This window comes from Sander lucioperca, chromosome 13, assembly GCF_008315115.2.
Source record: "Sander lucioperca isolate FBNREF2018 chromosome 13, SLUC_FBN_1.2, whole genome shotgun sequence".
In the NCBI taxonomy this organism is placed as follows: Eukaryota; Metazoa; Chordata; class Actinopteri; order Perciformes; family Percidae; genus Sander; species Sander lucioperca.
In genome coordinates this window covers 18,849,242-18,864,899 of record NC_050185.1, presented here as the reverse complement: position 1 = coordinate 18,864,899, position 15,658 = coordinate 18,849,242, and the positions used below count along the sequence as shown (strand labels likewise).

Genomic DNA, 15,658 nt, shown 5'->3' with positions numbered 1-15,658 from the left:
ATGATAAATCGACCACATAAATAACCAAACAAATATGCGTCTATAATTTGATTTCCAGTGTGATACTTGTGTTGAAACAAAGATGCACAAGTATAGCTGCAGACATAACTGTGATTCACAGGGCACATTTTACACAGAAATGCACTTTACATGTTTATTAGTAGCCTTTGTACTTGTTTAAATAGTGTTTTCCAGTTTAACTTTATGGCATTGCGTTTTGCATTTGACGCCCTCTTGTGGAAAGAAACAAACTGCAGAACTTCTGAACAGGCAAAGCTTTATTCAGGTACATAGTCGAAAAAAACTAACTGCCTTAACAACACTGAAGCTGGCTTTGATCAAATATGAAGTGATGTCTATTAATGTACAGTGCATTTGCTTTAGATAGTTTTAATGAATAATGAATTATGAGTCTGACTGCTGAATGTTGCCCTGTTTCATCTGCGCATCACTGAATCACATGACTAATCATCACCATCCTGTATCAAATATATTTACAATAAAAACCTCACAACTGCCAGCACACGATAACAGTCAGTTACAACAGAAATCCATCTCAGACTAAACACTAAATAGAAAACGCATCTGATCAGAGGACTGGTGTGTTTAACAACATACCAGCAGACTATATATTTTAATAAATGACTTACAGCCTAGTAGTATGTTGTATATCAGCACAGACACTTGCTTGTGCAGACACACAATTATCCAGACATTTGTGCACTGGGGTTTTAGCTTTTGTTTGAATTTTGTGATTTGCAAATCCACATTTTTTGGATACTACTGAATAACCAATCAGAAAACATGTAGTTTTCCCAGATGTCAATTAGGTGACCATTTTGGATTAATGGATCGAAGCCAATCAACTAATAAGTTAGCAGTCTTTTACCGTAGAATATAGATTAAATCTTATTTCAAAATATTTTTAATGGCCAGATGGTTTTAAATTCATACCAATGATGAATGTGCATTTAGAAATGTTCAGTTCTTAATATATCATAACTTACAAATTGATAAAGTTGACAGTCAAATGTTAACATATTATGAAACAATGTAACATGATATTTCTGCCAGCCATATAGGTATGGTAACTCAGAAGTGAACTTTTGACACTTTAATCTTATTTCAAGTGCATTTCCTGACTAATTTAGAATTCAGCTCTATGCAAGGATCCAGTCAAAGAGAGATGCTGCAATGCAGCGAACCAGAGTCAGTATTCCAGGACTGAGGCAAGTAGAAACAGCGTTCCCGTTAATCCAGGGTTTCAACCTTTGCCATGGTGGTTACTGGCTAAGCTCCTTGAGGCTGCGCAGTGAGTTGGCACAGCTGGCGATGAGGCTGCAGAGCTGGATACTTGACTCCAGGGAGGCCGAACTCTGTAGCTGGTTAGTGGCCCAGCGAAGTTTGGTTAGAATAGCTTCCTCAGCTTCTTGCAACACAGGTTGGAGGCCAGCGGTCTGTGGAATAACTGGGGGGCGAGTTGGTGCCAGGGCTGGGGTGGGGGCAGGAGGTGAAGGAGATGGGACAGCAGGTGGAAGCAGGAGAGCTCTCCCCCCCGCGGCAGCTCCCTCACAGTGCTCCGGTCTGGGCAGAGGAACTGACACACTTGCCTGACTGCTGCTGGGGCCTTCATTGATTCCAGGGGCCTGGGACGGTGCAGTGGACTGGGCTGCAAGTTGTCTCTCTCTAACTTGGGACAACGCTGCCTGCGCATTCAGAGCTGAGTGGATTGGAAAAAAAAGACATTGAAAAAAGCACAAATATAATTTACAAAAGGCTTAAGGCAAGATAAGCAGAGACGGAGGAAAGGAGACTCAATAACATGTGCATTAATTGTGAAAGCGTGTATACCAGGGTTGTCCTTGTCAACATCAGAGTCCAGCTCCTGACATGAGACACAGTAGTTTTTCTTTTGTTTGTCCTGGAGAAGAATTGTCTGGAAACACAAAACTAACTTATTTCAACATGTTACAAAACTCCACCTTTTCTACATTATTAAGGCGCTACCACAATCACTGCATAAAAATCCACTTCGCTCACCCCACACACATCACAGCACTCTCCCAGCATCTTGTATCCTTTGAGCAGGTAGTCTCCCATCAGCTTGCTGATTTTGTCTTGTCGCTCTCTGCGAGCCTGGATCACCTTCATCTCTGCCTCTGTTGGAGGCTCCCACTCAAAGTCCTCGTCACCTGGGATCAGTAACAAAGTGCTGACTTAATTAAACTTTGTCCCACCTACACAAACGCTGTAATGCACTTTTATCTTTACAAAAGTCTGTGCTTTTGCTGTGATGACACAGCCCTTAGCACTGCTGTGGCGTGTGTGTGTGTAGATGTTGTCTATTTGTTAGCCCTTTACCTATTTCATTCGATTTTTGCAAAACTTGTGCACTTTTTAAAATATTTGTACACCACTCGGTTTCGTTGAGGTGTCATAAAACGTGATCAGCATTGCCGCAGTGATCTGCTAATAAATTATGATAAGCTAGCTAGCAAACCAACCGGGCTAACGGTTATCTATACGGTGGTGACGACAAAACTTAGTAAAAATAAAATGACACATGATAATCACTGCCTTCATTTACGCCAAAGTAGTTCTTTCTCGACAGCACAGGTTAATGGGAGAAATGTCAAAGTTAACTCGATAATAACCTCATAAATTCACAAACCTCCATTCAGTGCCATGTTGCTTCAGTGCTACACGTTGTGCGTGATGACGTCAGAGCCGTCCAGTGTCGTCGTCCTCTTCTTCTTTGAGGATTTTTCATTTGAGGCAGTTGGCATCCTTAACGTTGAACTCTACTGCCTCCCTCTGGATAATAGCCTTCCTTTAGTAACTCTCATTAAACCAAGTAGGCTAGCAATTTTCACTCCTACACACTGTCTCCACACTCTAATCTACTTTTAACACTGGTAATGTACTTGTCTCTATACTTATTTTTTTTTTTTTTGTGATTCATTATTCATTTATTTGTTTATTGTTTGTATAAATACCCCCCCAAGAACTCCCGACATGATGAACCAAAGCAGTGTACAAACTGTACATAGAAAAGAAAAAACACACAGAAATAGTACAACCTACCCATTTCTCCCAACCCCACCTCCCTGCAACCCAGGAATCCAATATGAATAAATATATATACAGTGCTCAGTATAAATGAGTACACCCATGCTAAATTTGACTAAAAAGAGGAATAAAAAAATCATCTTTTGGAAATTGAACTTAATGCCTTAATTAAAAAAATGAGGAAAAATCCAACCTTTAAGGACACTTTGTGAATGAATAATGTATCGTAAATAAATAAATGTTCTTCCTTAAAATACAGGGGGCATAAGTGAGTACACCCCTATGTTAAATTCCCATAGAGCCAGGCAGATTTTTATTTTTAAAGGCCAGTTATTTTATGGATCCAGGATACTATGCATCCTGATAAAGTTCCCTTGGCCTTTGGAATTAAAATAGACCCACATCATCACATCCCCTTCACCATACCTAGAGATTGGCATGGTTTTATTTCAGTTAGCCTAATAGCTGGTTGGATTTGCATTGAGAAATGATCTTATGGAAAGTAACCCATGCCAATCTCTAGGTATGGTGAAGGGTATGTGATGATGTGGGGCTATTTTAATTCCAAAGGCCAAGGGAACTTCATCAGGATGCATAGTATCCTGGATCCATGAAATAACTGGCCTTTAAAAATAAAAATCTGCCTGCCTCTATGGGAATTTAACATAGGGGTGTACTTACTTATGCCCCCTGTATTTCAAGGAAGAACATTTATTTATTTACGATACATTATTCATTCACAAAGAAAATTGGTGTCCTTAAAGGTTGGATTTTTCCTCATTTCTTTAATTAAGGCATTAAGATCAATTTCAATTTCAAATTTAGCATGGGTGTACTCATTTATGCTGAGCACTTTATATATATGATTATGCCACTTTCCTCCATCACCCATGATGATTTCCACAATAGAAATAGCAAATACTATACATAACAGGCTTTTGGCCTTTGTTAGATAGGATAGCTGAAGACAAGAAAGGGGGGAGAGGGGGGGATGACATGCAGCAAAGGGCCATGGGTCGGACTCGAACCTGGGAATGAATGGCTCATACTTTTACAAATCAGCTGAAAACAACTCAGTCTGGGTTGATAACATCATTCATGACCACCTGTGTCTCATTCTGGATGTTCTTGATTATGACGAATTGATAGAAGATAATCCTTGAATAAATCTTATTTTTGGACTTAAATAAAGCATCTAATATGAACGATATATACAGTAGAATATTTTGGTTATGAAATAGTAGTTTTACAGTTTGGTACTGCATATTTTAAGTTAATGTAAACAAAGTTAAATGAGTCATGATTTGTTTTTTTTTGGAAGCAGAAATTCTAGTATTTTATTAAAATATAATCCAACTCTTAAAAGACTACTGGTGGTTGGGTTAATAACTGATTATCCAACACATGGACAAACTCAAAGTATTTCTGAAAAAATAAACATCAACAATGAACAATGGTCACATTTCTACTGCTATATAAACAAGACCTTTTTTCTAAACCTTGCGATTTGTACTGGTATATAGTATAGAATTGGGCCATGAAGATGTCGAGAAACACACAAAGAGACTGCGTTTGAATGTTTCAGTACCACAGAGACACAGAGGAAGTCCTTAAGTTTGGCCTCCCCACTCGTTAACCCTTAATCACTCCACATGAAGTCATGTAGCTGTTAAGGCTTTCAGACAGGGAAACTGTTAGAGGTTCTTCCCACCCCCCCCCCCCCCCCCCCCCCCACACACACACACACACACACACACACACACACACACACACTCTGTAAACAGCAAAAGATAATAATAATTGAGATATTAAGATTACAGTAAGATATAAATGTCTAAATGTGCATTGCCCAGTTAGCACAAGTCCCTGCCACCTATTAGCTTTTTCACAAATACAAAAAATAAGAGAAGAGCTTTATTGATAATATAAGTTTTATAATATGCCGTATTTACGATAAACAACAAGGTTAAGTATCTGTAAATATACTGTGACAATTTTAAAGGGGTGATTGAGTGCAAAACCGATTTTACCTTGTCATAGTTGAATAATGATAGTTTAGTGGGTAACTAGGACATACATAGAACCTCAAAATCCCATTGACACCTCTTTCCTCTGCAAATCTCACAATTTGGAACAGCTTCTGAAAACGGGCAAATCTCAACGAGCCGCCTAGTTGACGTCAACTTAGCGGCTCCTTCTCATTTGGCTCTAGTCTCTATCTTTGTCACGCCCAAACATTTACATAGGCTACGCCACTGATCTGAGATCAGGTAGTCTTCTGAATAGGTCGCGCAGATCTCAGAAATTGTACACATTGTTCATCTGCTATTAAACCACTAAATTCTCTTCTGAGACTTTTTTATGCAAGAAATCAACTATGTAGAGGTCAAATATGGGCCGTTTTACGAAAATTGATGGCTAATTGCAAATTTTGTCCGACTGTGTGTCGGAGTTCAGCGGCCGGTGCTGCCTGGGTTGCTGCCTCGCTGCCCGGCCTGCCTTCCTTCACAGACCCCGGCCTGCTGTGAGGTAGATGGAGCTCCGTCACAGCTGGCAGCCCACGGCACTCCATACCCGCGCAAAGTCACCGTTTTTTGGGTTAATGGACTACCAAACGCCGCTGCCCTGACAGAGCTAAAGGGACTGCAGCTCTCCTATTACTGCTAAATGGCCGGTGTGTGTGAGTGAGAGCGTGGTCAGCGAGCGTGTTATGCCAGCAATCTCTTACCGCAGGTTCCAGTTAATCTTATAATGTGTGTAATTATAATGTGTTGAGTTATTTAAACAAACGATCTGGGAAATAAACGCCTCTTGTCCGCAAGTCTCATTGATAGAGCCTGCGGCTGGATGGAGCTCTATCAATGAGAGCTAGCTAGCCTCCTCTTAGAATAAATTGAAATCGGACACCATTGTTAGCTTTATAAGACCTTGGGGTAGATGTTATATAAGTGGCGTGACGAAATTCAAACTGTAAATATACTCTAATTACGCCGAAAATGAAGCTAACTAGCCATGATCTGTACACATAGGATTGAAGGGACAGTAGCAGCTAACGAAACCCCTAATGTTCACAAAAATGCATTAAATTGAAATCGGAGTCGGTTGGAAATGGAAATTGGAATCGGTGTTAGCTTTATAAGACCTTGGGGTAGATGTTATATAAGTGGCGTGACAAAATTCAAACTGTAAATATAGCTACTCTAGTTATGCCGGCAGTTGGCAGCCAGCCAGCTCCGTGGAGCCCCAAGTATTCCAGTAGTCCAGTACCCAAGGAAACGGTGACTTTCACTGGGTATGGAGGTTGCCGCTTTCTCGTCAGACTGTGTGGAGCTCCTAGCTAAAGTCCGACACATCTTACCAAATTTGCAATTAGCCATCAATTTTCGTAAAACATATTTGAGCTTTATATAGTTGATTTCTCGCTTAAAAAAGTCTCAGAAGTGAATTTAATAACGAAATAGCCCGACAAACAATGTATAACTTTGCAGTGTCTGAAATATGAGACCAGCTGTCTCGTCTCCAATGTGTTTCTATGTGGTTCGTTCAAACCAATCAGCGCGCAGCTCATCTAAATATTCATGAGCATACCATATTTGGAAGAAAAGCTCTTGTTCCAAATAGAGCCATATTCACAGGGTAGTTTAGGGCCTAATAAAATAGCACTCGAGTAATTTTCAGCCCAACCAATGTTACATACCCTATTAGGAGACCTTAAGGAACAGTGTAAAATACCCTATATAATCATTCAATCACCCCTTTAAGAACGTAATGTAGTGAAAAACTTAATCTACTGTATGAATTGTGTGTGTGTTTGTGTGCGCGCACGTGTGTGTGTGTCTGCTCGCGCGCGTACGTGTGTGTAAAAAACAATGCATTGTAAACTTAATCTGAAGATGACATTGCATCCAAACTATAATCAGCAGAGACAAAAACATAAACAAAAATACCCACACCACATAATTCAGTTTTTTTTCCACATCAAATTTTATTGTATTATGGGTTATTCAACTTGACATCAAAAACATAATCTGATACATTTCAGAAAGAGAAAAGGGCAAATCAAAGTAATGGATAAGTGTACCACTGCAACCCAAAGAATAGTGGTGTTTATGGGTTTCAACTGAGTTTCCATCTCTCCCCACTCATACTCTGAAGTGAGGTGAAAAGAATTTTGTGTCTCTAAATGTTGGATACTAATTTGCAGTCTGAATACTTCATCTACATATAAATTACAGTAATTAAACAGCAAAAAGAACAACACAATCTGTGAGGGGATTGATGTTACATCTGTTCGTGTATCCATACGGTGTGTTGAAAAGGTTGTTCTCTTCAGTTGGTCGGTTATTGTTGATTCATCACACCAGTCACATCCTTCTTCTTTTCTGTCACTCCCCCTCGTTGTCTTCTTGTCATTCTGTGGGTTTCCTCTCAACCCCCAGTGTAATATCCTCTCTGGGAAGAAATAAACACAAAGATAAGTTTACAACATGCAGTATGAGGACAAAAACAACACAATCAATACCTGAAATGTTTCAACATTATACTGCAACATTACGCATTAAATTACCATATGGTTGATCACTGAACTGCATTTATTGTAGCCCACCATAATGGGGAAATTACCATCTAAATAATGTAAAACAATCCTCAATCATTTCTATTTTTAATTCCCTGTTTGAATTGTTATTTTATTTTTTTATCATTGTGTTGCTGCGTTTGACAGACAATAAGCAATAATAAAGACTGAGCCTAATGTATAAACATGCATAAACACACATGTGCACACACACAGAAATATTATACTTACGTTGAGTGGTCTTTACTCTGCTCAATTAGGGAAGCAGGTTGATGTGAAAGAAAGAAAATAGTAGGATGAGAGGGTGAAACAATTACAAAAGCCAAAAGGTATCCGTAACTGGTATCAGTGATTTAGTGTAAAGACAAATCTGAGGTTTGTTTGTGTGAGTTATTACAAAAATACCTTCAGGTTTGGGGTGCATGAGCTTAACTGGCAGCTCCACTGTGACATCACTGCAGAGAAAACCAAACAACCAATCAGAACAACACAAGGTGATTCATGATCACTGCTAACTGGCAGCACGGGCTTTGATGTGATTGTAAATAAACCTTACTCACCTGGGAATAAGGCCGCCCAGCAGGCTACATGAAGAAGAGAAAGATTGTTGTTAGTTCATTTCACTTTTCATTTTGAATTAAGTTTCCTTGAAACGAAACTGCGTAACCAGGATCAGCACTTACCCTCCTCCGGCCACCATGAGGGTAATTTTAATCTTGTAGGAAACTAAAATTCCCATCACCTCTTTTTCTGAACCCGGTCCCAGTCTGTGGAGAAGAAGAATTACAAGGATTTTAGGGATTAGAATGTTTAATTCAGTTAAGTGTCTTTTTAATAACTCACATAAGACATTATGGACATGGAGTGACATGTCAGAAAAGCTAAATGAATTCCATGTAAACTACTACTTTTATCCTGTCTACTGTTTGTACACTCACACAGTGGTGGAGGCCAAGTTAGTGTCCTCCTCTTTCAGTTGTCCGTCCAGTGCAAGTCCCCTTTTGTCCTTGTTTTCAGTCAGCAGGGGGGTGATGCTCAGAGTATTTTCGTAGGTGCTTTCGGGCTCCACTGTCTCTCTGTGGAGGATAAAACACAAACAAACCCATTCATAAACATACCAAACTGTGTTCTTATGCTTTGCTTCTATGATACTTGATATTTGCTGTGGTTTTTAGTTTTCTGTCCACCTACCCAAACTCTGCGTTCAGAACAGACTTGGTATATTTGTCTGCTGAGTAGAGGACAATATCTGTGGTTTGGTCCACTATGAGAAGAAGGAAACAAATAATTATGTTAAGATTTTAGTAACAGTTGTGTTAAATCTATATAAAAGCATTGCGGTTATCAGACCGTGGTGAGATACCCACCAGTGATTTTGAGTTTCTTGACTGTTTTGTTGCTCTCGTTGTTGATTTTGATTTTGATTGGGATTGCTTCGCCGTGATAGTAGAGCTGTGGTCAAAACCAGGAAACAACTAGTTAATGGTGGGGAATAGGGAATGGTGGTATGATTAGGAAAACTTAGTCTGCATTCAAACTCACTCATTGAAAACGTTGACAAACATTTAGAAAAGCCGAGAAATAAAACTTAAAGTTAAGAAAGTTAAGTTTTGCTACTGTACATCTTTCTGCAATGAAGCTTCCAGATGAACAGGCTTGTCCGACATCATGAAGCTTTTGCAGATGTCAGCCTTCGGCCCAGCGCCCACCTCAGAGGGGGCGTACTGGATTTTACGAATGATAAGGCGAGCTGTGTCTCTGTGGGTCACAATGGGATAAAGAAAGTAGATACAATGTTAGACAGGCAGAACAGTAAGGCAAACAGCTAAAAGTTGAAAGACCAATAAATATAAGAGATTGTGAAAATGAAAGCATGAAAGCATACTCACTTCTTCTCAATCTTCTCATCAGGGTTGCACTTTTCCATGGCAAGGTAAGTTTTTACCTCAAAGTCGACACCACAAGGCTGCACAGCAAAAAAAAGCAGTTAACAATCAACAGTGGCAACAATGAACATACTTGCTTACACACTGGACAGCTAACTATTAAGAGGTGAATGGTGTTGGTAGCTTAGCATGAGGTTTACCTTCCCCTTGTCATCTGGTCCAGGCTGCAGAGAGATTGAGCATGGCAGGTTCTTGGGAAGCTAGAGAGACAAAGAAGAACATAAATAACTTAACAGAAGTTCAGAAGAGTTGTTTTTATCTGTTTACTCATAGAATAAAAGATATTTTCAGAGATTGAATTCAATGCACTTATAGAAATCCTGAGTTCAGACAATTTTACCAACCTTTTCTGGCCAAAGGCCCAATCTTTAGGTCTTAAAATTCTTATGAATTAAAAATAAATGGTCAAGTTGTAAATTTGAGGATGGAGTATTGTTTTGTTTTATTTTATTTTGAATGCTCTAAACTAATTATACAGAAACATGGACCTATTTCAAATCAATTGAATCCCCTTTTAAAATGATAATATGTCAAACAAGTGTATCTGACATGACCCTCACTGCATGGCAAGCAACTCAACAAGTTTGAGCTTTGAAAGAATTTCAATTACCTACTTAAAGTCAGTATTTAAAGAATACAATATACGAATCTATAGAAATGTTCTGTCCATGACCCAAATTGTAAAATAAACTTTTCATTTCAACCTGAACACAAAAGGTAGAATGTATGGTTGAACAGACTGAGGTCTTAAAGCTATAGTGCGTAGTTTCTGTCACCCCATGAGGAATTCTAAGTAATGACAACAGCTGTAGCGCATCCACATGATACAAGTCTTCTGTGATTGTGCACCCCCCCACCCCTCCTCCACGCAGTTACTTGAGGCCAAGGAGGACACGGAGGATTAAAAACATGATGGACTGTTCAGAAGAGGTAATTATCTTCACTTGAGCTTCTGTGCGTGAAAGTTGCCGGACAACACCATTTTCTAAACATAACCATATCGAGAAACACTGAGAGAGTTTTGTGGAGCTGACAGTCTTTATCAGCTTTGTATCAACTCATTCGGCAATGCCTTGAATGTAATGGACGTTCATTATTATAAAAAAGCTACACACTAAAGCTTTAAAGGGATAGTTGAGTCAGTGATCTATCTCCTGTAGGTAGCACTAATCCTAGGTACACTGACTATGGATAAGTAGCCTCCCTTATACAACCCCAGAAAAATTCCTTTAAACTCCCTTGTATCTGAACATGTTGTCATACTTCGAAAGTGAAAGGGTATCCGTTGTCTCCAGCCTTCTTCAGCAGGGTCTCGTGCATGGTGGTCAGAGAAGGCTTGTGGGCCTCAGGGTAGATCTGCAAATGATAGATCCAGATGTCCTTCCTAAAGCACAGGCCTACGGCATCCAGGTCTTCATTACCATACCGGAAGGCACATGCCAGCTGCACAAACACTGTCAACACATAATAGTAGCTTCATTATTTCATTACAATCTCTTACCAAATTGTTCAACTTTGAAAGGTTTTGTTTTTTAGAACTTTAAAAGTTGAACATTTTATGATGTTACCTTTCTTGTCTCCAAGACTTGATGGGTCCAGCAACACAACACCCTCTGTAAAGGTAACAGTGCAGGTGATGTTATATTTATCATCCTTACAACACAGCTGCACACACACACACACACACACACTGAAGAAGGAACGTACCAATTTTTTCCACACTGGTCATGTTGTCCACGTAGTCCCTCTTTCCCAGGTAGAGGCTGAGCTGTGAGACAGAAGGAAGGGAAAACAGTTGAGTGTTTCAATCCCTGTTGACAGTAAGTCTGTGTCCAAGTATGTTTCACGCCTGGTTTCACTCATTTTTTATTCAAATGTAACTTACCCCTCCATTACGACTGGTCTTCTTGAAAACCCTGAGAAAAAAGGAAGAGAAACACCACTTTAAGACTATTTTTTATTCATCAAAAATTGAATGTATGGTTGCAGAACTATATATTTGTAATACAAATGTAGTTTAGCAAACATAGTAAGTAGCTTGTGATTGTAAATATGAGTACCATTAACAGAGTTAATCTGGATTGTCCACATAAAACAATGATTAGTTTTACACTCTGAAGGTAATGTATGTTCCTTTGCAAGCAGCAGAAGGGCCAATAATACCTTATTCACTTTGATCCAGTTAAGAACAGCTCACTGAATAAGCAGCTTAAAGACATACTATGTAACTTTTCCTTCTTCGGTCCCCCTACAGGTTGTCTCATTGGAACTGCAGCTGCGCGAGCTGTAGTTCCAATGAGACAACCTGCAGGGGGACCGAAGGGGGAAAAGTTACATAGTATGCCTTTAACCTCATCGTTCCCAAATTGAGAGGGTGGACCAGGTGAGAGAATTACAAATTGTGTGGCATGTTCCTTAATAGCTGATTACCTGTGTTACTGTCTGAGACCAAATTTGAACCTATGCATCAACCTACTAAGCCTTTACAAACCTTAAATTAGTACTTTAAAACTACTCTTCACTTCTAGGGGTTGACTGACCCGGGTCAAAGTCTGTGCTGTAACTCCAAGGTAGTACAGTTTTAAAAGTGATCACAGGTTTTAATGTGTTTCAGCTCTTTCTTTCTTTTACTTTTTTTTATCAAAAGGGATCTTTCCAACAATAATAACCTTTGAGTTTTATTTTTGTCTTTTCTTAATCTTTGATTTTTCAGTTTGAAGCAAGTATGAAAGAAAATAACACCTACTTTGCCATCTCTGGAAGATCTTTGGAAGAGTTCTGTTGGAAGAAAAGAAAAGAGAAGGGACTTTATGTTATTAAGAGGTCAGATGTTGTGATTAAGATGATCCTTCACCGACTGTCACCTTTGTAGCAGCCAAAGTGATCATCTGTTTTGAAGGTTAATCCTTTGTGAGGAGATCAGTGGATCAGTGTTCAGGCTCCTGGTTTATCCATTATTCCAGATTGTCCAATAGACACACCAAACTTAACCCAAACGCCAGATTTACACGGCACACACGTGTCACAACTAATTCCTCTCAAACGCAACAGCAGTGCCAAAGCTGTTTGGACTATTTCAGGACAGTTAAACGGATAAAACACATTCAGTAAATTGCTGTACAGTACTATTTCTGGACTTAGTAAGACACTAAGTCCTGACTTCACCCTTCTATAGCCCTGTAATACTGATTATTGAAAGGCCAAGAGGGCTGTAAGCATTTGAATGTTGTTAATTAAAGATAAAGTGGGGTTTGCTAATTTTTCAGTTTCCTTTCTGGCATCATCTACTTTACTCTTATTCACTTGTGAGTTCTACTAAATATTTACTATGAAAAACTTGGTAACTTACAGTACATGCAGTTGTCCTGCCTCAACTTGAAGCATAATATACCTTTGAAGACTGTGCAGGTAAAACACAGGTCGGGCACATTCATTACATTAAGACTGAAAATAGTGGTGACTTGTTTGGTCCAGAAGGAATTTCCAATCCAAACCAAACTACGTAGATTCAGGAGCAAGGACTGCATGTGCCTTTCAGGACCATGGAGAGGTACAGCACATTGCTTCCCTTAATTCTGATTGGATAATATTTGTGAAATATCTAGAAATGCTCATCACTGCTTATGAACACATCTAAATACTAACTAACTAAATCATCACGCGATTCTTGCAACTACTTTGCTGAAACTATCAAGTACAATAGTATTTCACATTTTATATTTAGTCTTTACCTGTTATATTTTGCAATTATTATTGGATTAATGATTAGGCCAACATGTTCTTTTATTGTCATCGCTCAGTTTAGCACAATTAATGCTGGTTGGAGACTTGATGTCACTTTGCCCCCTAAACTGAGCCGAGAAACTGTATCTTGTATCTGTGTTTCACACAGTTATAATATTTTTATGATTAGCATTCTTTATTACTTCAACTGATATCTGCCTGCACTTGTGACTCTGCATCAAGGTTGTAATTCTGTACTGTCTAACAAGAGGAATTCTGGGAGATCAGCACATTTACTTGCAAACCTACTGTCAATCCTTTAGGCTGCTTTAATCTACAGCAGCCATACTTTGACCCGTTATGGTCAGTCTGGTAAATTGACACAAGTATTATGCGAGTACAAGTATGTGTCTTTCTCAAATACATTTATCTGTTGTAGAAAAGCTTTGCAACTCCCATTTAGATAAATTGTAGGCTGTGTAAGATAATGTAATACAATTAGAATGACTACCATTCCCACTTAACTCCAACATGTAACATAATTCATTGTTTTTCCACTTAAAGTAGGTAAGAGTTTCTGTCACAATTAGGCCTATATATAATATTTCCAATATGAGTCCATGTAGTTTTTCCTTCTCGGTATTCTATTAAAAAAGTAAATTATGCTCCAAATGGGCTACAGGCAACAGCTGTATTGTATCCATCCATCCAGCTTTCAATGTTTCCATCCATCCGTGAAGATGAAAGCTTACCTCTTTTCAGTTGTCTGGGAGCTTGGTAGAGTCTGTCAGGGTAAGTGGAGAGTGCAGTCAACAACTGTTGATCTGCCTTTTTATACGTCTCTGAGCATCGTTGGGGCTTGCCTGCTTTATGATCCACTTAAGCAATCAGCTGATAGTTTTTTTAGACTACAAAGGGTTTAAAAATACGCTTTGGTAGTAGTAGGCTGATAATCCCATTTGCACCTGCGTAAACAAAGCATCTAGTCTCCTTTAATTAGAATAGGTAAGGGTCATGCAGTTTAAGTGTAAGGGTTGTTTTTTTTAAAATCAGGGTTAGACTCTGTGACAGTGATAATTCTTTTGTCAAAATTGACTGGATGTATAAATTCGTTGGTTGACTTGTGTTTAATAATAGCCTTTAGAACTGCTATTATTAGCATCTAAAGAATCTGTCCTTTCTTTGTGAGTCAGGGATTTTCTCATCATGGCAAAATGTGGACCTAGAGACACCTATTGGAGTGGGAACTACCACAGAGGCGGTTTTACTTTGTCAGGTTACAGATGTGTAGATGAGATCATAATGAAGGCTGAGTCTGAAGATGGGTGTGGTCCAACCAAGGGCGCCACAGGAGGTCATTCCTCTGAGTGTCACACGCTTAGAGTTAAAACTGGTCTAACAGCACGCATCCCCAAGTCTAAGTTGCCTATTGCTTATTACTATTTTTTTACATTTTAATTACAAAGAAAATAAAAACAATACCAATTCAACAAATACATACACAAACACACAGCACAAGGACAGTACGTCAGAGGTTACAGATAAAAGGATAAATATACACACACATATGTATAACACATATGTATATGCACATACATAAACATGTACATACATACACACACACACACATTTATATGCACTCACTGATAGTTCTAAAAGTCCTTTAGCAAGTGATGCAGACAAAAGCAATTTGGTTTTCTCACTTTCCAATTCATAAGAATAATCCTTATAACAGACAGGAATGCCAATGTTAGTATGAGTTGTCTTACTGCAGATTTCCATTCATCTACTTTGGCTCCTAACAGACACACTTCTGGGGATAGTGATACAGCCTCATTTAATATTACACATAAGATATTTTGGACTCCTTTCCAAAATATTCTTATTTACTGTATGTGCAGTACCATAACATATGTATAAAAGTTTATCTTTCTCCACAGCCAAGCCAACATAAATCATCATCAACATAATTTTGATTCATTTTATTCAGCTTCTGTGGAGTAATATATGTCAGAAAAGGGGTCAATACATCCTGGAAGCATTTATAGAACTCCATACTCAATCCATCTTCCTCTGGTGTCTTACCGTAAGACATACAACTTATTGCATTTTTGACCTCTGTATTTGTGATCTCTAAAATATTTGTGTCTACATCTTAAACCGAGGGTAAGCTTATCCCATCAAAACCGTTGTGATCTTCATTTAAGTCAAAATGATTTTCTGATTGATATAATTTCTTATAGTAAGTTTTAAAACATTCGTTAATTTTCTTTGATCTTGTATTGGTTGTCCATTACAATCATATATCTTTAAAATTATATGTTTGGATTCTAGTTGTTTTAGC

General features: G+C 38.7%; 2 protein-coding genes across 4 annotated transcripts; both read right to left on the bottom strand.

The window, feature by feature from the left end:
• Window positions 1-262: 262 nt before the first annotated feature.
• Window positions 263-2,899, bottom strand: znrd2 (zinc ribbon domain containing 2). 3 transcript variants are annotated; one of them, XM_031280607.2, is made up of 4 exons: window positions 2,672-2,899; window positions 2,041-2,192; window positions 1,852-1,936; window positions 263-1,720 (listed from the first exon to the last, which is right to left on the bottom strand). In XM_031280607.2, exons 1-4 carry the CDS (start codon window positions 2,685-2,687, stop codon window positions 1,284-1,286), a joined length of 690 nt encoding a protein of 229 aa, XP_031136467.2. In that variant the 5' UTR covers window positions 2,688-2,899; the 3' UTR covers window positions 263-1,283. The 3 variants fall into 3 exon arrangements, with proteins under 3 accessions (XP_031136467.2, XP_035864616.1, XP_035864617.1); XM_036008723.1 differs by lacking the exon at window positions 2,672-2,899 and adding an exon at window positions 2,272-2,629; XM_036008724.1 differs by lacking the exon at window positions 2,672-2,899 and adding an exon at window positions 2,362-2,629.
• Window positions 2,900-7,044: 4,145 nt separating this feature from the next.
• Window positions 7,045-14,224, bottom strand: arr3a (arrestin 3a, retinal (X-arrestin)). The gene is made up of 17 exons (XM_035990940.1): window positions 14,067-14,224; window positions 12,338-12,369; window positions 11,477-11,507; window positions 11,299-11,359; window positions 11,160-11,204; window positions 10,855-11,045; window positions 9,732-9,791; window positions 9,535-9,611; window positions 9,268-9,403; window positions 9,013-9,097; window positions 8,837-8,909; window positions 8,584-8,721; window positions 8,329-8,412; window positions 8,206-8,229; window positions 8,051-8,100; window positions 7,877-7,893; window positions 7,045-7,521 (listed from the first exon to the last, which is right to left on the bottom strand). The coding sequence occupies exons 2-16, from the start codon at window positions 12,343-12,345 to the stop codon at window positions 7,889-7,891; spliced, it is 1,068 nt and encodes a 355-aa protein (XP_035846833.1). The 5' UTR covers window positions 12,346-12,369; window positions 14,067-14,224; the 3' UTR covers window positions 7,045-7,521; window positions 7,877-7,888.
• Between the last annotated feature and the right edge of the window lie 1,434 nt (window positions 14,225-15,658).